The following is a 23,934-nucleotide window of genomic DNA, read 5'->3' as shown; positions in this document are numbered from 1 at the left end:
GTTGTCGGGGGGGGGGGGAGCTGGGTCATAAAGGCATTGGGCGATTGATTCATTTCTTGCATATCAACCCCAGGTGGTGGGACGACAGGTGGGGGTTCAACAAAGGTTGGAGGGAGAGGGTTTTCAAATGGTTATAGGAGGAAGGGCCTGCTTTGTTAGCCGATGTTGTGGTTTGAGAGGGGCTCCGCTTAACATTTAAGCATTTACTGCCAACTCTAATGAATTCGTCCTTATATTGGCCATTTATAGTTGCCACATTTGCAATAGAATAGAGTGAGGGGCAATTTCAATATAGGTGAGCGTATGCATGGCAACGCTGACGATGAAAGTAAATGTTCTCATAGTTAAGTGTTTGCCTCTAGAGCTCATCTTTACAGACTTTGGTAACGACTTTGAAATGTTCATGTATACACAAATTCTTGCATAGGAGATATATCTTGCCTGTTTTGTTGACTCATAGGATTTGGCATAGTGCCCAAGAGTATTCCTGATTCCTGCCAAAGTATCTTCATCTGAAAATTCCCGCGCTAAAGAATACATATGTATCCATACCGAGGTAGCCGTGAAATCTTCTTTATTTGGTACAAACCTCTCTGTCCAGAATTAGAGGTAAAGTCTCGTTGAATTAAAAAAGTAAGGGCCATTCTCAAACACACAATTTCTATCTGTGAGATCTGCAAAAGAAATTGTGGGCTTGCACCTAGTTCAAGCTTTGTTTGACGTTGCGGCTTCCACTTAAGTTGGATCCATTGGGTTAGGGCTCTTTCAGTTGGCCAGATGCCTAAAAACTTGCCGATGAGGGTGTGGTCTTTCATAAATTAAATATAGGCTCCAATATAATTGGAGCTAACTTCAATTTTTGGATCCAGGACTGCCTTTGGAAGGCAGCCGCTGGGTTTGCGCCTCCTCGAAAGAGGAAACAAATGTTGAGATTTTTCTAGTTGCCATCAAGATTTTTCTTAACATTTGGAGGCTGAGTGTCATATGAGTGCCCTGGTTTGTTCAATCCAACAACAATTTCACTGTAGGAAGAGAAACCGCTCCCTTCACCGATATTTACCATGGATAGAATGGTGGAAAAGAAACCAATGATTTTGAAACTATGGTTTAAACATGACTATAATTTTGTAGATCCCAATGATATCCATTCATTTTTAAATATTATTATCATAGTTTTAAGCATTACTATCCTAGCTACAATGCATAAGTTAGAAAAAAATACAAGATAGTTACTAAATAATAATGTTTCAAAATCTTCCACAAAATTGATTTTAATAATTTAAAAAAATATATATTTAACTCATTTAAAACATTACAATAAATATAGAAAAATTGTAATTAAAATTTCAAACATTACCAAATCACTTATACGAAAAAAAAGATTCAAATTCAACATTTCAATAAAAAAGGCTCAAGAATATATCTCATCAATTAATTGACAACTTAGTGCTATATTGCTTCCACGCACTATCGAGTTTTTTCCACATTTTCTTTTCCATTTCTCTGTCAGCACCTTTTAATATTATGAGTTTATTTGATAAATATTTTTCAACCTGGTTAATGTGATTACAGGAGTGAAGTTTAGAACTATTTTCTTGAGGTTCGCTATGACACCCTTCAAAATTTATGAGAATTGTCATTTGATTTCAATAGCATTATAACGTTCTGTAGGGAGTAAGTTATTATTCGTCTGTGTAAGGTAATTTCAGTGGGACTAAGAGGCCGAAAAAACACCAGAGCATAGCAACCATGGCGACCACCAGAGTACAGAGGATTATGACCCAGCCCATTGTAAGCACTCTTTCTCATATTCGCGCTCGTTATAAATAAATTTCTTGTTTTGCTTTTTTTTTTTTTTTCCTAGACGTCTCTCATCCTTGTTTCTTCGTTTTTTTTTTTCTGTGTACAGAATCTCATTTTCCGCTTCCTGCAAAGTGTGAGCTACCCCCACCCGCATTTCACGGTTTTTGCATGTATTTCGTCTGAAATGTCTGTTCTTTCATTCTGGTTTGGTCAGAAATGGGGGTTTCAGCAGATATATAGATGGCTTAGGGTGTTTCCGATAATGTGAACTGGGGGAATCTGAGTTTAATTATGTGTATATTTGTTGCTGTTGAATTTGATATGCAGAAAGCTCGCATTCAGATTTGGCTGTTTGAACAGAAAGATATGAGGATCGAAGGTCGCATCATTGTAAGTTGAACTGGTTTCTTCATCTTCTTGTTTTTCTGGAAATTGTTATCTTCGGCTTAGTGTTTTAGTAGCTCTGAAAATCCATTTTACTGAATATTTCGGAGGGTTTAGGGTTTGTATATTTCCCAGGGTTTAGGTTTTAGGGGGATTGTTTTTAATCATTCCAGGAAGTTTGATTGCAAATCTTGTCTCGTGAGAGTAAAGTGCTCTGTAGTGTAATCTTGGAAGGGCCAAGGGTTATAGAAGGTTTTGATCACGTTCGTCTGAATGTAAATAATTGCCATCAGGTTTTAGGCTATACATTTTGGTTAGTTGCAACTTGCCTGAGTTGGCTGTGTAGCATTCTGCCAATTTTCTTTGAAATTTTGGCAATGTCCACTGGAGGTATTGTTTTCTTGCCACTTGTAATTAATCGATTGTATTGTGTTTGGATGCTCCTAAAGTGTTCACATACCTGATATAGGCATTCTGACCAGGTACTTGAGGAACATACCTATTTTTAAACCAATAAAATCGTTTGACAACATATTTTTTCTGGTCGCAATTGCTTGGTAGTTTCAGTAACTCGCAATGAGGCAATACTGGTTGAATTAGTTATAAACTTATAAGGTCAAAATCACCATCTATGCTTGTGAGGTTTTAGTTTTTACTCTAGCAATATCGCTGAGAACTGTTTTTCTATATCTGGTTTTGGTGAATATCACTGACAGTGTTGAGTTAGGTTTCACGTTGTATGCATCATAAGGCCTTGCAATTATAAATTACTGTAAATATATTATACACTCCTTTTAGATTTAGTATGAACAATGATGTAACCGGACAAATATCTGATATGGTCTCAATGGGAAAAAACTGAAGAAAACCAGGTGAAAACCATCATGAATTGAGAGCACAACCAAAGCAACTACATGCATGGTTGCCTTGCAGGAATGTTATAGGTTTTGTTGTAGACAAATTACTAAATCACCTGTCCAATTGGACATTGTTATATATGTGCAAGACATTGACATGGCTAGCCAGCATATTCATTTGCTACCGTTAATCTTATGGTTAGAATTGTAACTCTTGTTCTCATCTTGATCCAATCATTTGAAATTGAAATTTGAAGAGCGGTAGTGCAATAGGTCAGCATTGGACCAAGAAACAATCTTAATACATATCATCTTAACAGATTACCAAAGTGTTAAGGTCGCACAAATAAGTGTTTTTTATAAATTTCTGTGAGCGCAAGTGGGTAGAGTGCTAAGTTGCACGAAATGCAGAAACTTTTCTGAGTTTCCGAAATTAGAAACGTCACCTCCCAAAAATGGAAAAGTCAGCCAAAATCCCGACTGAAACGTCATATATATAAGTTATAAATAAGTGAATAACACATTATCTTGCAAGTAAAAAGGGAATAAGACCCATAGATGACAATTTAGAAGGAAAATCAAGTCTACATTAACTCTCATAGATGATTACATGATGGTCGAGTTTCGGCCGAGTTTTGGAGTTTTAGGTATGGGTACGGCCCAAAACGCTGGGTTCCTAGAAGTTTTGTGCAGCATAGGTAGGATGTAAGGTCTGTTCCTAACCCACTGTCTGCATGAGAAAAATTCACGGCTCATAAGAAACAGTCTTAGTGTCAGGTCTTAGAACTTGTGGGGATTCTATAGTGGTATTTCTATGTCAACCAATACTGTCTATCAAAGATAAGAAGTATTTCCATATCATTTTTGGTCACATTTGTTTCTGCTGCATGGTCTAATGCAAGATGCTTGTCAAATTTCTTGATGAAATTTATTGCATTGTTGCTTGAGAAAAAGAACATTCCTCTTGTTAACTATTGCGTTGATAAAACTAGGCGAATATTTTATTCTTTTCCAAATGCATTTCTTTATTTGCTTTTCTGAATTTTCCATCTTTAGAATGTTCTTTGATGATTCCTACCCATGTACTATGAATTTGATGAAATGACTTGGTGAACAAACCTCTCTAAAATTTCTGAAGGGGGTATCTTAATATTGATCTGTCATTCTTCTTTGTAGACCAATATAACTAGAGGAACATAGGGGCAATTCATGTCAGCAATACTTAAATGTGTTGGCATCTTATGTTAGTTGTATGGGTGACAACATCTAATGTTAGTCACAAGTGTTTCATTGACATTAAGTGTTAGTCATAATGTTGAATATTCCATTTTGATTTCTAGACAACTTGTTGGTACCTATATGGGAATTGAACAATTAAGTGTTTATAAATATTCATCTCTCTTCTTAGTAGAACTACATATGGATATGTTCATTGTTTGCTGAATAATAACGAGTTTGAAAGATAATTGTGTTAGTTGTGTTTTGGAGCCTAGTCATGATTTAGTAAATACTTATTGTTTGTGTGAATGTTTTTTTAGAATGGCCAAATGTATACTCCTGCAAAACAGTGCATATGCTCTCCATTAAATGGATGCCATCTTGCTTGAAGTTGCTTTGCATATGTTGGGTTTTAATTTTCTTTCCATGCTCGCTGAAATGGTTTTGGGAGTTTGTTGAAATGGTCAACAGGATGCCAAGCATCTTTGCTTGATAGTCAACAAACTTTGCCAATCTTGAAATCCTGATAACTGTTACGTCTGCTGAATTCTTAATGGGATATGAAATTTTGCTTTCTCCATATGAAGTCTAATGAGGTTGGAAGTTGGAACTACTCTCAAACATCCTGAAACAATTAATGGTAATCTTAAAAATTCAAGTAAAACTATTATCTATCCTTTTACATAAAAAAATAATATTACCATTATCTCTCAAACCAGTGTTTTACGACTCCGACTCCGACTCCGACTCGGCCGAGGATCGACTCCGACTCCGACTCCGACTCCGACTCGGCCGAGGATCGACTCCGACTCCGACTCCGACTCGGTAATGACTCGGCTGGCTCGATTTCAATGACTCGGTCGTTGTAAAAAATACATTAAATATTTTTTTTTTTTATAAAAAACATAATTTTAAATATTTTAAACATAATTTTAAAGATTTTCATTCATGTTTCCAAACACACAACATTATAATATAGATGGAAAACAACATATGATCAAAGTAGGCTCATGAACCAATCCATTATATCAAAATGGTACCCAATGGCAATACGTAGTCAACTGTCATACATGATCAAAGACTCAAAACAAAATACAAATAACCAAGGAGGCTAGAAATGGCCTCTACAACAAAAGTAAACTGTGATGGTGACCAGACTCCAATACTAGTACTATTGGCTAGTAGCTACTGCCAGAGGAGCCAAGATCATCTCGACCAATCTCTGGATCATCATCATCAGAGTCAGACAAGGGGCCCCATGGCTCCTCCTCATCATCATCGTCTCCAACTGCAACTGTAGAAGTGGTGCCAGTACCACTAGCAGGCTGTGCAGCAGATGCAAGCTGAGATAGAGTAGATATGCGGCTGCGCTTCTGTCGTGGCTGAGCAGAGGAAGCACCTACAACTGGAGTCCTACTCCTTGCTAGCTGTGAGACTGAGGCTGGTGGATTGGGATCTGCATTCAACTGAACAGGCTGAAGTTGATGTTCCAGTTCAAGTTCATCAAGATCCTCATCAGGATCAAACTCTGGTGGATGACTCTCCACTACCCAATCTGATGTTGGATCAATGTCTTCCAACACAATGGGATCTGAATCAGGTCTTTTGTTCAGCAATTAGTTCCGTCTGAGCCGAGGGTTGTATTGGACAAAAACTAGATCATTCAACCGTTTTTGCTCCAAACGGTTTCTCTTCTTTGTGTGAATCCTCTCAAAGACAGACCAATTGCGCTGACACCCAGATGCACTGCAAGTTTGACTCAAAATACGAATTGCAAACTTTTGCAATTGAGGGCACTGGCCACCAAAGGCCTCCCACCATTGTGCTGCAAAAAACATAGGAGTGTAATGAATTATGAGTTAGATGAAGGCTGAAGCTCAACAAAATTACAAATTATATCTAACTTTCAAATTATAAATGATTTAACAAACTTTAGTCTTTAATAAAAAAAGTAAAACTGTAAAACCATTAAGAAATTGAAAATTGAAATTTTTGTTTACCTGGCTCATCTGCTTCTCTTGCAATCTTTGCTAGGTTCTTCCCAAAGGTACCTGTTGCATTGCTGAAGGATGTGACCTGTTGATGTATCTGCAGCTGATCAGACTTCGATGGGATCATGCGTTCAATGCAATCAACCAGTCCATCTCTGACCTCCCCCCTTAAAGCTCCTGACTCCTTAGCTTTATAATGATACCGTGGGTTCAAAAAATACCCAGCTGCATGTATAGGGCGATGGAGTTGATTGTTCCATCTTTCATCAATGATTGCCCAAATGGGCCCATACTTTGCCACTCTATCCTTGTATGTTGTCTTTATTTGCTCCTTTGCTTGATCCATAGCCTCATAAATGAAGCCCATAGCCAACCTTTCCCCATCCACCAACCGCAACACCTTAACTAGTTGCTCAACAAGCTTCACAATCTCTGCTGCCTTTCTCCAAAAAGTTTCATCATGGACTTTCCTTTTCAATTCTCTGCCTTCTGGTTTGTTAGACCAATTGCTTTGATTCCATTCATCACTGGAAAACATCTTTTGCAAGTTTCTATGTTGGGAAAGCATAGATTGCAATGTCAAAAAATGTGTAGCAAATCTAGTGATGGCAGGCCTAATAATATCCTTGCCTCCAGTGTGTTTCCTCATGAGACTCAAAACCAGTGTATGATTGTAGATAAATTTTGTTATGCTTTTGGCATTATCTACAGTGTTTCTGACCCAATCTAATTTTCCAATATCCTCAAGCATGAGGTCTATGCAATGTGTAGCGCATGGGGTCCAAAAGATGGTCTTGTGTTTTTCCTCTAACAGTTTACCAGCAAGAACATAGTTAGAGGCATTGTCTGTGATGATTTGAACAACATTAGCCAACCCCACATCCTCAATAACCTCATCCAATAGCTGAAACAACAAGTGGCCATCTTTACCTTATCAGATACATCAACTGATTTTAAAAACATGGTTCCCTGTGGGCAGAAGACAAGAAAGTTTATGATGGTACGGTTTCTTTGATCAGTCCATCCATCTGACATGATGGTACACCTTGTTCTTGCCCATGAGTCCCTGAACTCTTGCAAATACTCATTAATGGATTGAATTTCTTTCTGCAAACGAAACCCCCTTAGCTCTTGCATACTAGGGCCTTTGAAGCCTTTTCCAGCAGCATGTATGGCATCAAACATAGGCTCATAATATGGTGAACGAGCAGCATTAAAGGGGATATCAGCATCATACCACCATCTAGCTATGTAGTCACAAGCAGCCCTCAATTCTTTCTTCCAATGGTCATCTAAAGTGGGCTGAATTTGACCTTTACTAACTTCAGGACCATGTGCATCTGATGGAGAGGAGGGAGTGAAATAACTTTTGATAGTCACATCACCCTTCATTCTACCCTTTCCCTTATCTTGAACAGAACCAAAAGAGGGAGGAACATAACGGAAAGGGTTGGATGCCTCAGTTTGAGGGATAGAGGAAGAACCCTCAAAATCATAGTGGGGGTTGGTAGCCATCATTCTTTGTATCTCCCTCTTCCTCCCAATTTCATCCTGTATCTCTTTTTGCCTAGCCTTATCTTCTTTAAATTTTTCAAAGCTGGCCAACAAATTCTTTCTAATCTCCTCAATTTCATGAGAGGGACATGCGGTAATTTGGCCTTTAATCCCTGCCAAGTGTTGTTTCAGCTTATGAATCCCCCCCGGACCTTCCTTAATTTTCCTATGGCAAAACTTGCAATGCATCTGACTATCAACCATTTCAACATATGCCCAAGCAGGATCTTTTGCTCTAGGTGCCATTTTTTGACTAGGAAAACAATCTGAAAATGAAAAAAAAAATAAAATTGATTCAATGTTCATTTATTTGACAACAAACACTCTCTAAGCTTTCTTGATATGCACCTAAAATTTACTAAGCAAAAACAGATTTATAGAGGTGGAAAAAAATACCTCCAGGCACAAACTGCCTCCTCAGGCTTGCTCCAAGAATCAGCTCCTCAATGCTGCTCCAAATGGCTGCCCAAGAAGCTCCTCACTCCAGCTACAATTCTCCTCCAAGACTCCTCACTGCTGCTCCAAAACAAGCTCAAGAACTGCTCACTAATTCTCAAAGAAGACTCTCACTCAAATGCATAAGACTGCTGTGAGAGAATGAGAGCATTTGGCTGTCTTAAATAGGGTTTGGGAGGGGGAAATGGACCCCAAAAGCATTTAACAAATTACAATTACCCTTTAGAATCCATTAACTGCATTTAACTTTTTCAAAAATCACATAAAAAGTGAATTTTTTTCATCTTTTACGCTGCCCAGCCGTAGGTTCATTGACTCGGCCGAGTCATAACGGACCCGGCCGGGTTGACCGAGTCACATATGACTCGGCCGAGTCATTGGATGACTCGGCCGAGTCATATGTGACTCGGTCAACCGAGCCGGGTTGCTGGCCGGGTCAGAGTTTTGGGTGATGACTCGGTTCGACTCGGCCGAGTTGGAGTCGAAACGGGCGGGTTGTAAAACACTGTCTCAAACATCCTGAAACAATTAATGGTAATCTTAAAAATTTAAGTAAAACTATTATCTATCCTTTTACTTAAAAAAATAATATTACCATTAATCACCAAGGTTCTAGACTCTTCAAAGTTCCATCCCTTAAATTTTTCTATCTTCATGGGTTGTTAGGCAAAAAATTTGGGTGCAGTGCCAAGCATCCCTCTTATAGGTGAGGGGGGCACTCAGATGTCCCCCTTTTGGGGAAATACATCCCCCACACTATGGAAAGTTTCCCCATGTGTTTCCCTGGGTTTCTCCCAAAGGGGACTTGGGGAAATGTTTCCCCAGGCATCTCCCATGCTGCGAGCGTGGAAAACGTGGGGGGTATGCCCCCAACTTGGGAGACGTGTCCTTGTGGAACATTGGTATATAGGATCCAGGAAGATTTCTTGGGATCTGTTATCACTCAGAAGTCTTCCCTAGAAGTTATAAAAGAAGGAATAATCTGAGGTAACCACAAACCTAATCTTTTAGACTCAGGTTCTAGCCAACCTAAGTCCAAAGAGGGCTCTCTCTTTATAATTTAACTTTGTTTTGGGTAGGATTTCAGGCTAGTTCTTAGTGCTCATAATGTTTTGGTTTGATTGGGTGGTGGACTTAAGAAAACAGATGGGTAGAACAAGTATTCAGGCCATTGGGCTATGGAGTCAATCAAAGAGTGGCTTAACTGGATCAGATCAATTACTAAAGTAAGAGTTCACAGGGTAGGCTAGCACAACAAAAAGCAAATCTGCAGGTTCAAATGGATGAGGTAGTCCTAACTAGGGCAAAGGGCAATGAAGAATCCTTAAACTGGGATTAAGATGAAGAAAAGAAGGATGATCAGTAGCAAAGGGAAACTAAGAATCCTTTACTACGGAAGTAAGGGAGCAATTAAGAATTCCCAGACTGAGATAGTTTAGCAGAAAACAATGAGAAAGTAAACAGTTAAAACATAGAGCATTTAAGCTAATTCTGAGATATCATTCCTTGTTTACTATTCAGATTTTATAGAGATAACATGTGAATATTTATAACATGACGAGAAAACAATAATTAAACATGAAGAGATAATACTTATTTGGTTCCAACTATGCACAAGAATCCAATGAAATGTCTTTAGCTTTATTTCATGACCCAGCAAAACCAGTCCAGTCTTGAATACAATAGCTCCTTAGCTCGATATAAAATGTCTACAAAAATGTATTTTAATCCACCCTAATTACTTCAATTTGTGAAGTATTTATACAAAAAATGTTACAAAATATCTCATAACAATATGAGAATTATTCTAGGAAACTGAAAATATCTTCAAGCATGAAGATAGAGACAGATGGAGAACTGTCTTCTTGCTGTCCCTTTTATTATGACTGTGCTGGCTGTTGTAATTTGGATTTGGTTCTTTCAGTTGCTTGATACTTATGTGCTGGAATCACTTTATGTCTTCTACCTACTGATACTCTTTACCTGCTACACTTTGACTCTGTTTTACCTGGCTACCATATAGATTTACTGCAGTAACTTTATAGTAAATCTGTTAGTTTCATCCACCATTCACTTTCAGGTAATTTCATCCTTATCATCTTTCTATATATCTCGTTAGCTTCAATATACTTGGCAAAATTTGGCCTGTTGATGAACAAGTGCTTTACCTCATGCTCTAGGAAAAACATATTTTCCAGATTATCATATAATACCTTTCCAGTGGGCAGAGCTTTTACCCCTGAAGTACTAGCTTGGCTGCTGGCCAACTTGTTTAGTCTTTCAACATAATCATCTTGGGTCATCAACTTGTCATGTATTACCATAGGATTGGGAAGTCCTTTTTCTCTTAAAATACCAAACTTTGTCATAAATCTATCAATGTTAGCTTGGATGCTTTGGCATTTTTTCTCAAGACTGAGCATAAGGTTCCTCTTGGTAAGAATCTTCTTGATTTCTATGATGGTTCCTATTCTATATTCTATGCCCAGTTCATCCAGCTGATACCTGTTTCTGTTGTTCAAAAATGCTATCAATTGGTTGGCCTCTTCAGGTTTATCTCCCAATTCTTCCATTGTCTTGTGAATTGCTTATGTAGCCACTTTTACCAGTTTAGTTTGCTCAAAAATTACTTGAATAGATGGCCAAACATCATTGATAGAGTCAATGATGTTGGCCCAAAGTATTTCCTTTATATCTCCTAGTGGCTGTTGCAATGTCAAGTCCTTTTCAAGGACTTTTATCCTTTCTCCCATTCTTTGATTCTTTTGAGCTTCTTCCTTCTGTTGTACTTGTGCAAGTTTGCAATCAATTTCGAAAATTGACACTTTTTTTCTAAGATTTTTGAGATCAGTAGCCTGGATGGTCATTTCCTCTGGCTTTTACCAATTCAACTGTCTTTTTTGTGGATGTCCCTGCGCTTGTAGATGTACCTGTAGCTGGTGGAACTGTTGGTGCTAAGGAAGCAGCCAATGTGGAGGGCATTGCTGTAGAGACTGTAGGAATTACAGTCTGAGGAGTGGTGGCCAACTCACTTTGTCTAGACTGTATCAAGTTATCCAACTCTTTCTCTGTTTCTTTTAGTTGATCATTCAACTTAAGGACTAAGTCCATAAGCTCTTCCTCCTTCCGAGTTTCCAATACTTCAGCTGTTTGTGGATGATGTAGAGGAGGAATTTTGAGTTGCTTTTTCAATGCAGCTATGTCATCGTTTTTCTTTTTAATCAGCTTTTCTGCAGCCTTTACATCCTTGGGATCATGCCCCAACTCTATGATTAAGTCCTCTAAGGACTTTATTCTGGTATCCTTGGCTTGTGAAGAGGCCTTCTCTAACTAGAATTGCGCTGATATATTATTCAACGAATTTTGGAGTTGGTGTGCTGCAATGGCCTTGCTGGTCAAGGTGGAATAGACCATTTCCCCAGTCTGCTTGTGTAATTCTATTTGGTCGATAGGATGGATATCCTTCGCCAATACTTCAAAGTCTGTTTTCAAGTAATTTGCTATTGACCTGGGCTGCTGTGTGGTAGGCTTCATGAAAGTCATCTGCATTTTACCTTCTTTCACATCAAAGGCTGACATTAGCCTTGTTTGATTAGTAGGAGCCATTTTAAGGTAATGTGCATAGCTTTGGGCCTTCAATCTTTCATTCCTGGCCTTTATTTCTTTGTATTTCTCTCTAATGTCTTGGTTCTGGCCAGTTGGAGCTCTGAATGAGGATACTTCCACGCTCTGTTGTCTCTCTAGCATTTGAGCCTGTGAAGTGGAAGGTTCTTGTGTACCTCCAGAGGGAGTGGTCTGCCTGCTTTCTACTCTTTCTGTACCTGTAGTTCCAGTTGTTTCCTCTGTGAACTCTTGTTCTGAAAATGGATTTAACCTTTGCCTCTTGACATAAGTCTGTGCAATAGGTCTGCTAGAAGGAGTGGCCTCCTCTCTATCTCTTTTGGGATTCTTCTCCTCATTTAGAGGAGTCTGTAAAATAGGAGGATTACTCATGATGTGTTTTGGATGAGCCAACTCTTCTGATATGTCTGGCTGCATTGATTCCTCTTGCTCTTGAGGTCCTTCTTTTGCTGTTTGCTCACTGTGTTCTTGTGATTCCCTTTGAGATTGGGATTCTCTTGGCACCTGTACAAAGGAATCTTCATCAAGTCTTCTTTCTAAATCAATCAACACATTATTGACAACAACTTCTGTGTTATCTCAGTCTACTAAGGTGTTCTCCACCCATTCTAGTTGATTTGTATACTATTCTATTTCAGGAATTTTGTGGTGGATATAAGGAGATAATTTGTTCTTTTGTTTTCTATTGCAGATGAACTCTAAAGGGTCATATCTCCATATAAAACTTTGTTTCAGTTTTAGCCTTTGAAGGATTTCTTCTGCTTCCTTTCTTGCTTCCCTATTGTTGCATATGAAGGGGCCAAGCTGATCTTTTATTCTGAGTTGAGCCTTTTTCTTGGCCTTCACAAAATGCACCTTATCTGAATTAATCATTTGCCTGTAGTACTCCAGAGCAAACAATCTCATGGGGAGGTATCTTGGCAGTTTGTAGGGTGCTAACTCACAACCATATATTCTGATTTCAGTGTGATTTTGGTACAAGTACCAATCTCCCACTCTATATTGTTTGGACAACTGTAGGACCCTCCTGATATCTGCACTGATTCTGGGGGGAGGACTTCCTAACAGCATAGTTGCCACTGGGTGCACAAAAAGATCTATGAAATCTGTGTAAGTATATGGAGAGTCATATAGGTGGATTAATGAAGTCCAGAAGACTACTGATCTAGGGTTGCCTCTGGTATCAAGCTTTTGGAGTGTGAATGGGAATTTATCAGCTTGATAGTATAGGAAAAGATGATATAAAACTGATGAATATTTGAACACTCTTTCATTGTCCATCCTCATGAATTGATCATGCATCTTATCTGCAATGAACTTAGCATAGTCAAACATGATGGCAGGGGGCTGTCCAGGAGTGTAAATGGACATAAAGGCTATAATAATCTCATCAACAAATTCACTTGTAGTCTGGCCTAACACACTGGATATCATTTCTATGATGTCTTGGCCAAGATCAGAGAATATGGTCGACATGTATGGGGGAGGGTCCTTTGGAATGTATTGCTCTTCCCTAATGAAGGTCTGGAATAACTGAGCAAGTTTGATGGAGGTGAGTGTAGGGAATCTATTAAGTAAGTCTCCAACATAAAGGGGGGTGAGGTTTTGGTTTGGTTGCAACTACAACATTTCGTTTATGGATTCAGTAGTGATGATAAATAATACAGAATGGTCAGGGGTCATCACTGCTCTTTGGCTGGGACTATAGTTCATATGGAAATAATGGATAATCTCTAGGAAGATATGAACTCTGGGGAATTGGTACTTGGGCAAACCTGATTCCCAAAGACCTATTTTGTCTGCATGGTTCAGGTACTGGTCTCTGTACCTGCAGTATAATTTCAATGGGGATTCTTGGACAGAGGTATCTTTAATTTGAAAGTCTTTATCAGCCAAAGGGAGGTGGTCTAAGTCCCTGTGGGGAGTAGAAATTGGTAGGACATTCAATGCAATTGGAGCAACCATCCTTGGTTCTTGTGGTTTCAAGGACGGGGGCGAAGGGTTTTCAGTAAAATTGGGGAAATTTGGTCCAATTCAGAGTATTTGGAGTTACTGGTCAATTGTTTCACTGAATTACTTTGTAGCTTAAAGCAATTGGGTAAAGGTTCGGGAATAAAACAAGGTTTCTCAGTGAATTTGGGTAAATACCTGGTTTCGGCTCTGAACGGATTGATGGGCGATTGTGCACGGTTTGCAGGAAGCACACGTGACTGAAAGGTGGTTTGGAGTTTCAGCAGCTTCCGTAGGTTGGCAGTTGGACGTGGGTTGACGGTTGCACATACTTTGGTGCTTGCATGGAGGTCTGAGCGGTCTTTTTCACGATAAAATTAAAAACAATGAGTTTTTTAGTTTTATTTGCAAAGTCAACTGTTTTGGCGGGTACATGGAGAAAGGTACAATTGGCGTTAAGCGGGGGATGAGACGTTTTGTCATCTAGTGGGAGGCAGTAAGCGGGTTCATTTCGCACTGCTTTTGGGCTGGAGTGGTTTTGGGGGGAGGCCGCCCGATGCCATTCATCGGGCGCCACGTAGCAGCGGGGTGAATAGTGAAACCACCCATATTGGGCAGGTAAAGGTCGGCCTTCGGAGGCCGCCTGATATGATCGTCGACCGTTGGATCAAAAGGGACCTGATCGTACGGTGATTGGGGGGGATTTGACATGGAGTTTAATGGAGGGGCTCGACGGGGTTTTAAATGTGGCGGGATTTAATTAATGATGGATTATGGAGGTTTAATGGCATCGGGGGTGATTTCATTGGCGGAGATAGATTATTAATTAACCATAGATTGATTAATTAATCTCTTTTATTTAGACGAAGGGTTTTGGTTATTAATTTGCCGTTGATCGACCAATTAACCCTTTTAATCATTCACGATAACCATATAGTTTATATTTCAAACTTTGGGTCGGGATATTAATATAGGGGTTTTTATTTATAATATACGGGAAGGGTTATATTTCTTTTTCGGGATTTAATATATAAAGTTAAAGTTAATATGAAGTGAAAGCGGAAAATAACTTAGCGCCAAGTCAAATGTGTATTTATAATTTATTTACTTTTATAAACACATTATAACCTAGGTGTTACACAGTAATTTGTCACCATTGGTCACCGTCCCTGTTACCCCTTTCCCGTACTTTGGAGGACTCATTCCGGGACCTATGAGCAGTGACATAACTTAAAAACACTTGCATTATGTTCCCCTAAGTATGGACTTCATGTGCCCTGAAGACACCTCCTGCAAAATATCCCTGAAAAGTGCCCTTTTTCCATTAGCGCGGGTCCACAATGTACTACCCGCGCCAATGAATGAGATCCTCAAAAGAAGGTGCGACCATTGGCGCTCTGTCTTAGAGTAACACCCGCGCCAACCAAGTTTGGAAAAGATTTTTAACAAACGCGCGTCCAGATGTTTTTTCCCTTCAAGTCATGAAGTCTTTTGAGGATAAAGCTCATCTTCTAGATGTCGAGAGTCATCATCTATCCTTTACATCTATCCACAGCGGCTTTTTGGAGATAATGCCAATCCATAATGGGTGTCTTGATTCATTGTATTTTCTTCCCCTTCTCCATCTATAAAAGTCTGTCCTCATGCATTTGACAAGCTAGTTTTGGAGTAATGCTAGTTGTGATAACGCTTGTTTTGAGTGATAGTAAGAGTCTTGGAGCATAGGGAGGTTATGCTGCCGGAAGTCTGAGAGAGAGAAGGTCTATTGCAAGACATGTATACCTGCTCGCCCAGCCAGAGGAGAGGTTCAACGTTAGAACTTTGGTTGTATCTTTCTCTGTTGATTATTCATTAATGAACGACTATCATTATGGTTCCGATCTTATTGTTCGCTATGATAATGTTTGATCTATATCCTTTCTGACTGATATATAGTTGTATTTAGTGGATTTTATGCTGGTATTCGCTTCGTTCTTTGCATGTGCAGGTATCCATTCGCGGAGATTGTGAGGATCGTGACCTGCCGGAGCAAGGGAACGGGAGTATCAACTCTTCTACGACACTAGCGTTGGACTCCAGGTTGGTTCTCATAATCCACTTTCAGTTTGCAACTAGGAACTTGCATGGTAGCGTGAATTGATTGTTGCTAGACCCATTTTGGGCTAGTGGGATCGCCTCTGTCCGCAGAGGGGATTTACCTCTCCAACACTAGGCTTAATGTTATTTTTGTGGGGTTTTTCGGAAAAGGGGTTTACTTGGGAGTAATTGCTTTCCCTTAGGAAAATAGAGTTTAAACCTTAGGAAGAGGGGTTTTATGAGGGGAATGAGGGGGAGTGAAGAGGGGTAAATGTTTATTAGGGGATTTTTTGTACTTAAAGTCTATAAGTCATTAGGCCGAGGGTCTGGTCCCTCCAGAAGTCAGAGAAATGCTCTGAGCCCCTTTAACTTAAGATTTTAGGTACTTTAAGACTTTCCTTGGAAATTAGTTAAGTGAAAAATGTAATGAATGAGGGAGGTTAATCAATTGACTTTGTGTACTTTGGTAAATGCTCAATTTTCATCCATACTTTAGAAATTTGATGATGAAGGTAAATGATATGATCTTATCTAATCAATCATCACAATTCTACAACCATTCAACTACTTACCCATCTACTCATCCTACCATTTTTTCTTCTCTTTATTAGGGTGCACTTAAGCTGGCAAACCCTTATCAAAACCTTTTCTTTTCTTTTACAAAAGTAATCTATCTAAGTCTAACCTTATTACATTCAAGGGCTCAAATTAAACAGTTGAGCTCCTTTTATTAACTCTACCTATCTACTTATCTGCCAAGATTAAACAGTTTGGTCAGATTTTATTCTCTATCTATAAACATGAAATTTAAACCATGAAGTAGCCAAGTTCAAACATTTTGACTATCCATGGATTGTGGCAAAAGTAACAAGTTGCACACAATCTTTTTATTCTACATCAAAAGTAAATGGTAGTGGCATTTTGACTTGCACACTTTCATGGTCTTTTTTCTTTCTTGGGGTTCATTTTTCATCTTTTTTGACCTTTTTTGTTCTTTTTGTCCTTTGATTTTTTTTAAGGACATACTCTCTTTACATTTTTTAATTTTTTTGATTTTTTGCATATGGAAAACATTTGCTGGAAGCAAAGGTATGTACATATTACCGATTTGACCTCAGCTATTCAAAAATTATGACTCCTATTGGTATAGGAACATAACAGGATCCACCAGGATAAGAAACTCAGTCTTCTTCTATTATTGTCTCCAAATGTCAGCGTTATCTGGATCTGCAACATCAACCAGTGTGTGAAGTCCTTGATCTTGCAAAAAGTCTATTGCCCCCAGAGGCAGAGAGTGCTGGCCTTTACATCCCACGCAGGGATCATTGCTAATTTAATATTCCTGCCATCTCTAATTCTCCATGCCAACCTGTTTCCTACCATGGGGAATGACAAAATTAGTGTTTTCCAGACAAGAGAAACATTTGAGATAAATTTTTTGCTGGTAACATAATCTGTCTTCAAATGAAAGTGGATCCAATCATGTCTGCTGGAGAACATTTTGCCAAGAACCTTCTACAGAGATTAAACTCCACAAATTCTTGGCAGCAAGGCTTTGCCAAAATGATAAATGTTTTTCAACCCCCACCCACCAGTAGCTGTGGGCTTAGATAACCTTTTCCATTTGGCTAGTGCAATGCATTCTTTCTCCTTTTTCCTGTCCCTTATCTCTGAAATATGATTGTATTTTGGGTGATCCATAGCACCCAAGCAACAACACATGGGAGGGTTTTCTGAGCAACAACAGCAGGATCATTCATCAGTTGTCTAAGACTCTAAGCATTCAACCAAATAATTACCATTCTGTTGCTCAGCTCCTTCAGATAAACATAATACCTCCTGCCAAACTTCTTTTGTGAAGGGACAGTCCAAAAGGATATGTTGGATGGTCTCCTCATTCATTCTGTATAAATAACAGAATCCTTGTCCATGCAAGGTTCTCTTTTGAAAATTATCCCGAGTTAAAGCTTTATTACTCAAAGCTAACCTGAGAAATTCCTAGACTTTATTGGAACCTTTAACTTCCAAAGTGGTTTGCACCACCAACATTCATTCGGGACCCAATCAAGAAACTTAGTTTTGTATCCCATACTGTCAGAGTACTCATAGTTGGTTTTGAAGATTATCCCAGTGATTCATCTTCTTCTCTAAATTGAACGTAATTTTCCATCAGATTTTCCCATCAATGAGTTCCATTGGATGGTCTCCTCTCGCTCCAGACCTAAATCCCTAGCTGACTTTGAACCTTGCTGCCACAAAGTACCTCTGCCCAAATCTGTAGCATTGGCAAAGAAGGTAATGTCCTGCTGACTTGGCTTCTTTCAGAGACCTTCAGAAAGAACATTGATACCTTCAGAAAGAACACTTGTTGATGATTACTTGTTTATTGATAGCTTCTTACTGAATCCTTCTTTAGAAACTTGATACAGTTTCAGAATGGTCAAATCATCAACATAAGGTATCGTGAATGTGCTTGAAATGCCTTCAGATCTCATGTTCCTCATCTTTTTATTGACATACAAGTCACAAACAATTCTCTTGGAGTTTACCACTCCATGAAGCTTCTCAACAACACAAGTATGCACTATGAATCACACCATTGCTTGCTGTTCTTGATCTCCAACAAACCTCTAGATGGAGAAACACACCTCTTAGTTCGGATTGGGCATTTTTCTTAAGTTGGGAGGACATCCAGTTGCATACCATTTTGAGACTGGTCTCAGGTCAAATTGAACTATGGCACCTCCAATACAGGATTTTTGCATTTGTCCAAGGCTTGAACTTTGGCAACCTTTCTTACTTAGCAGAGAGACTATTACTCAAACTTCACCCAGAGAATCCATAGTTTCCTAAGGGCTCTTGAATGATTAATGAAAATTCATTTCATTCATTTATCCTTGACTCACTTATTATTCCATTCATATAGTCCTATGAATCTTGTGCTGGATTGGATGCCAAGAAAACTCTACATTTTCATTACATTCATACCTTCAAGGCCACTCAAATCAGAGAGTTTCTAACTTGTTAGTTATATGAATTACTTAAATGTTGAATGTTCTTGTTGAAATTTCTTAATCCATTTGAAATTCCACTCTTCTAAGAGCTTTGCTTGCATTAAGATAGGAATAGTGTATTATCATTATATTCCTATGTAATACCTATTATATCATTATTGCAGTGTGTAGTGATGCAAGAAAGTATACCAATGTCATAACTTTCACTTTCATTCCTAGAGAACAACAAAGTTTGACACTAATGTTTTTTGGAATGCTTGAGTTATCCTAGTCTAATGTGTCCTTATTGTTAGGGTTATTGGGTGTTTCCATTATGTAATAATATGATGCGAGATGTAATAAGGCCACATGTGAAACTAATGCACTACAGCTTTAATTTGATGATGATAAAACCATTCCTATACAAAGTGTACAATGCCTTTTTACGTGTATTAAACCAAGAGACGAAGAAAGGGTTTCTGGGAATGACAGATATATCATTGACCAATGCATCTCATTCTGCTTCACCATGGCACTTTAGAGATGTTGTTGGAATTTAATTTGTTTTATCCTGGACTGGAAAACAAGAAATTACAAGTTGATAAAATAGGTTAGCTGGATTATGGATTAAGTGATACCTGAGGATTCTGATGTCTCTGATTTATACTGACCTTTAGCATTCTTCTGGTTGTGATATGTTTGAATTTGTTGCCTAGAAGTAAAGGTATTTTGTTGCCCTCTGACTGAAAAAGAATAAAAAACAAACCTGTAGTTTATGAAAGACAACCTTTGTTTCATTGCAACAAGTACAACTATTATTATCATACTAACTATATTGGTTATTTCATCTGATGTATGTTATGCTCTCTGCAAATAATGTAAAGTTAATTGTATATGGATGAGATTTGGAAAACATGGCATCTCAGATGCAAAATGAAAAATAAAATCTGCAAGGAACAAGGGAATATGATTTGGCATTTGGCTGACTCAATAGATCAAAGTCATTATAAAGACAGTTGGCTATGATCTAAAGTTTTGGTAGAACAATTGCATGGGGAGATCTCATTTGTGTAATGTAAAGATGCAATTTGTAGGCACCTGCAATGATGCTATTAACATGTAACTTTTGGTAAAATCATTAACCTATATGTGTGAACTTTAAGTTGGCAATAGAACCCCCCAAAAATGAAAGTGTTTATATTGCAGTAAGAGAGCATTTATTAAGGGTTTTCTATTTGTCTCTTACCTTTGCTCATGCAGGGGCAGTCTGTTTAGGTCTGACCAATGGGCCCTTTGCCTTAGCTGTCCCTTATCATCTTGTCCAGCTTGTTTTTTATAGTATCCAGTGAAAATTTTGTAGCCATTGCTTCTTTTCTCATGAATTCTGTTTCACTGTTGGGCAGGGATTTGATGAGTACATGAACCTTGTACTGGAAGATGCAGAAGAAATTTCTGTCAAGAGAAAGACGTGTAAACCATTAGGTAATTTATCTACTTGTTTGCATATATCAACAAATAGAAATGAAAAACGGAAAAACATACACTTATCATTTGAGGCATCTCTTTTTCTCATATTTTCTTGCAGTAGTCATTCTACAGTTTTTGTCATTTGTAGAGCATATTTTGAAGGATTGTTGACAGAGATATAAGTTAGATCTTTTTGCACACTTCTGACGTGCATAACTTTTTTATGGAGAGTGTTAAAGATCTAATTATTTTAATCTGCCTTTTAGGACGGATTCTTTTGAAAGGAGATAACATCACTTTAATGATGAACACGTGAGTAGTACGGTTATTTCAGCGTTTTATGTTTGTGTTTTTTGGTCAAAACTGTTTATGCTTCTTTTGTTATTTAAACTCTCTATTCCTTTTACATTGAAAAATTTCTGTTCTGACAGTGTATTTGTTTGTGCACTAGACGAGAAATAGTTTATGTTATTACAAGCTTACAAGCCTCGATGTTTTGTTCCTCTTATTTTGCAGTGGGAAATAAATTGCATGCATGAAATTGTCAAGAAGATCTGAGCGTATTCTAAAATAGTCTCTACATTGCAACTGCTGGATGGTCATACTAGGTATTGCCAATGTTCTTGATGCGTTCTAATTTTGTAGAAGTGCTTTAGGTAAAGCTCTAGTTGGGAAGTTTTCAGAGTCTTTTTTTGGTAGCCAAAGCCATGCTTTGGTCTAATTTTCCACTTGTATTTGTGAGGGAGTCATCTCGATGTCATTTTTCAATGGACGTCTAGGCACAGTTCCCATCGAAAATATTAGTTAATCAGTTAATTGGACTTCCAACTTGTATTTGGAGTTTTGCAACTGTTTCTTCTCAGGACATTTTTTTAATACTTTTCATGACAGTACCTGTTGAAATTATTAATTCCTTCTTGTTTTATGGAATGTTGTGTGATACTTATGATTACATGAGTGGGTTATGGTTTGTTATTTGTTGGTCATTGTTTTGTAGAGTGTCTCTACTTGAATAATCTTATTGTGTGTTTTAAGAGGTTGTTAGATTTAGTTGGACATGAAAGATTTTCTCTAACTAGTTTAGCTCCTAAGGTACTGTGTGGTCAAGATATTCCGCAACTAGTTAGCGTGTTGAGATAGTGTGCCTATCTTGAGACAAACCTTCATGTATTTATATTGTTGAATATATCAATCAGATATAGTTTTGGTTTGTGGAAATCATGTCGAATCTCCTATTTGTTAACATAGTGTTAGAGCTAATATGACCTTGACTCTCTCATGAGAGGGGTCTGTACTCATGGCATATTTTCAACATTAATAATTGAATATAGATATAGGACTAGTGTAGGTGTAGTAGCTGTGAATATTTGGCGTGTGCCTCATGGTTGGTTTATCTCAAGCTCATGTGGGTCGACAAAATCAATGCCATTCTATTTTCAAATGGATGAGCTCTTTAACCTTAGTGTAATATAATCATAGAGCAGTCAATTGATCTGCTGTCCAATATAGTTGTGGGAGGTTTGCGATACAGGGCACCACCACTACCAAGATTGTATAAATGAGTCATTAGTGGTATTGATTGCATCTTGTTGTTGCCTAGGAGTGTGGAGATTGGCTTTTTCCCTTGGAGTGGCAAAATTGAGGAGTGGCACATCAACTGTCCATGTTGATGAAGCTGATTGGTTGAGCTACTCATGGTTGTGCTTACCTCATTCATGAGAAGAAACACTCATGTTGATGGCGATTGGACAGATCTCGATCTATGTATGCAAGTATGTTGATGCTCAAGTGCTTGTGTACTTATTATGAATGGTGTAGTTCACAATCCATGTGCCTAGTGTCGAGCAGAAGGATTATTGACCAATTAAGTAGTTTACAAAGTATAGAAAGTTAGAATTGGTCATCCATTCTGTAATTTGATCGTATTTGTTTCCTTCAAATCAAGAGGAGTGTGTGATGCCTACAAGCTTTGACTATCAAATCAAACTTTGGGCTGTAAGTGGCCATCCTTTTCCACATGCTTAAGTGTTGTCCCAGCATTGGTTATGGCTTTAAGCATTTCATAACGTCAGTGTGAGTACTAATAAGCTTCTACATCTAACATGGTTGGGTAGTAGATTGTCAAGTGTGAAAGGTACTCAAACTACTTAATAGTGAGATTTTATTATTGATATGATCATGGACCAAAGAGCTTAGGGTTCTTTGGGTGCACAAGAGGAGTTTGTTGTAGAGCTTAATTGTAGGAGTGTGTCATTGACTTCATGTACCCTTTGAAGCATGGTCAAATAGCATCAAAATGATGCCTATGAAGCACACATGGAAAGTATACTCTTCTGCTAGATCAACTGCAAGATTACATTGAACTTGTTATTGATTGCAAGCTCTCGAAGTGAACATAAATATGTGCAAGTGTGAACTTGTAAAGCATGCATTGAACTTGTTATTGATTGCAAGCTCTCGAGGTGAACATAGATATGCTCAAGTGTGAACTTGTCAAGCATGAGGAACTACTCCACTGTTGGTTACACTATTTGAACATGCTTGATAAAGTTGTGACTTGCTCATTTATGCTTTGTAGCTTTAGATTTCTTGACTTGTGCAAGTAGTTTCTGACTGTGATCATTTAAGTGCGAAATTTCATTGCCCTTTTTTGTTGATTCTCTGTAAAACATATCCTCGAGCTCTTTATATTTTGTTGTGGTACCTTATCGCTTTGTTGAAGCTTTGTGGGTTTGTATTCTAATTTTTTTGTTTGTATTTGTGTATTATCTTTATATTCTTCTATAATGAATAATTTACCTCATATTGGACAACATTGTTTGCAATTTTTAGGGATCGACCAATACTCAAATATTGTTTCACAAAAAATGCATTAGTCGAAAATGTTGACTTATATATAGAACTCATAATTCAAAATTTACTTTTATTTATTTATTTAATATTTTATAACAATACCTTTTTATACCTAGCACACACTCTCTATATACTTAATAGATATGACCTTTTTGGTTTATAAAAATATGAGTCGCCTTTTTTTTAGCAGTACCTTTTTATACTTAATACACGCTCTATATACAATCACTTAATAGATATGACCTTTTTGGCTTTATAAAAATGAGTCACCGTCTTGGGCTATTTCAATTTTTTAAATGATAACTTAATACCTTCTTGGGTTATTACACAAAATGTAATGTAATCCTTTGATCCAGGTGGATATTGGTGGCCCCCCCGACTATTCCACCTAGACATCCAGTCAGTTTCATCAGTTTCCTTGTTTATTGCAGAATTTATTTTTTTTAGCAATTTTTCGGGTCTTGAACTTTCGGAGCAGTTTTGACCCTCTAAACAACATTTTTTTGAGGTCTGTAGCAGGCCAGTTCCAATGGCTACGGGTCTGTCGCAAATCCTATAATACTCGGAGAGATCTTTCCAACAAGTTATTGCACACGCCAAACAGAGATAATATGACCAAGTTACGACCCCGGGAAGTTGGCTACCCAACTAACCCCAATGAGGCCCACAAACTCTTGGCGTTCTATCTCTTGGGGTTAGGGTTTTGGTTGT

General features: G+C 38.1%; 1 protein-coding gene across 5 annotated transcripts; it reads left to right on the top strand.

Moving 5' to 3' along the window:
* Positions 1 to 1,448: 1,448 nt before the first annotated feature.
* Positions 1,449 to 21,310, top strand: LOC149145339 (uncharacterized). Of its 5 annotated transcripts, none has more exons than XM_089447102.1 (7): positions 1,452 to 1,600; positions 1,710 to 1,791; positions 1,910 to 1,936; positions 2,131 to 2,193; positions 20,307 to 20,385; positions 20,637 to 20,682; positions 20,887 to 21,310. In XM_089447102.1, exons 2-7 carry the CDS (start codon positions 1,750 to 1,752, stop codon positions 20,894 to 20,896), a joined length of 267 nt encoding a protein of 88 aa, XP_089303228.1. In that variant the 5' UTR covers positions 1,452 to 1,600; positions 1,710 to 1,749; the 3' UTR covers positions 20,897 to 21,310. The 5 variants fall into 5 exon arrangements, with proteins under 5 accessions (XP_089303229.1, XP_089303228.1, XP_089303230.1 ...); XM_089447101.1 differs by having other exon boundaries at positions 1,478 to 1,600; positions 1,700 to 1,791; XM_089447103.1 differs by lacking the exon at positions 1,910 to 1,936 and having other exon boundaries at positions 1,449 to 1,600.
* The last annotated feature ends 2,624 nt before the right edge of the window (positions 21,311 to 23,934 follow it).

This window comes from Pinus tabuliformis, chromosome X, assembly GCF_031772625.1.
Source record: "Pinus tabuliformis cultivar Carrire ecotype Pingquan chromosome X, CPIR1, whole genome shotgun sequence".
Lineage (NCBI taxonomy): Eukaryota > Viridiplantae > Streptophyta > Pinopsida > Pinales > Pinaceae > Pinus > Pinus tabuliformis.
The sequence above is the reverse complement of the archived record's forward strand: the minus strand, read 5'-3'. Positions and strand labels throughout refer to the sequence as shown.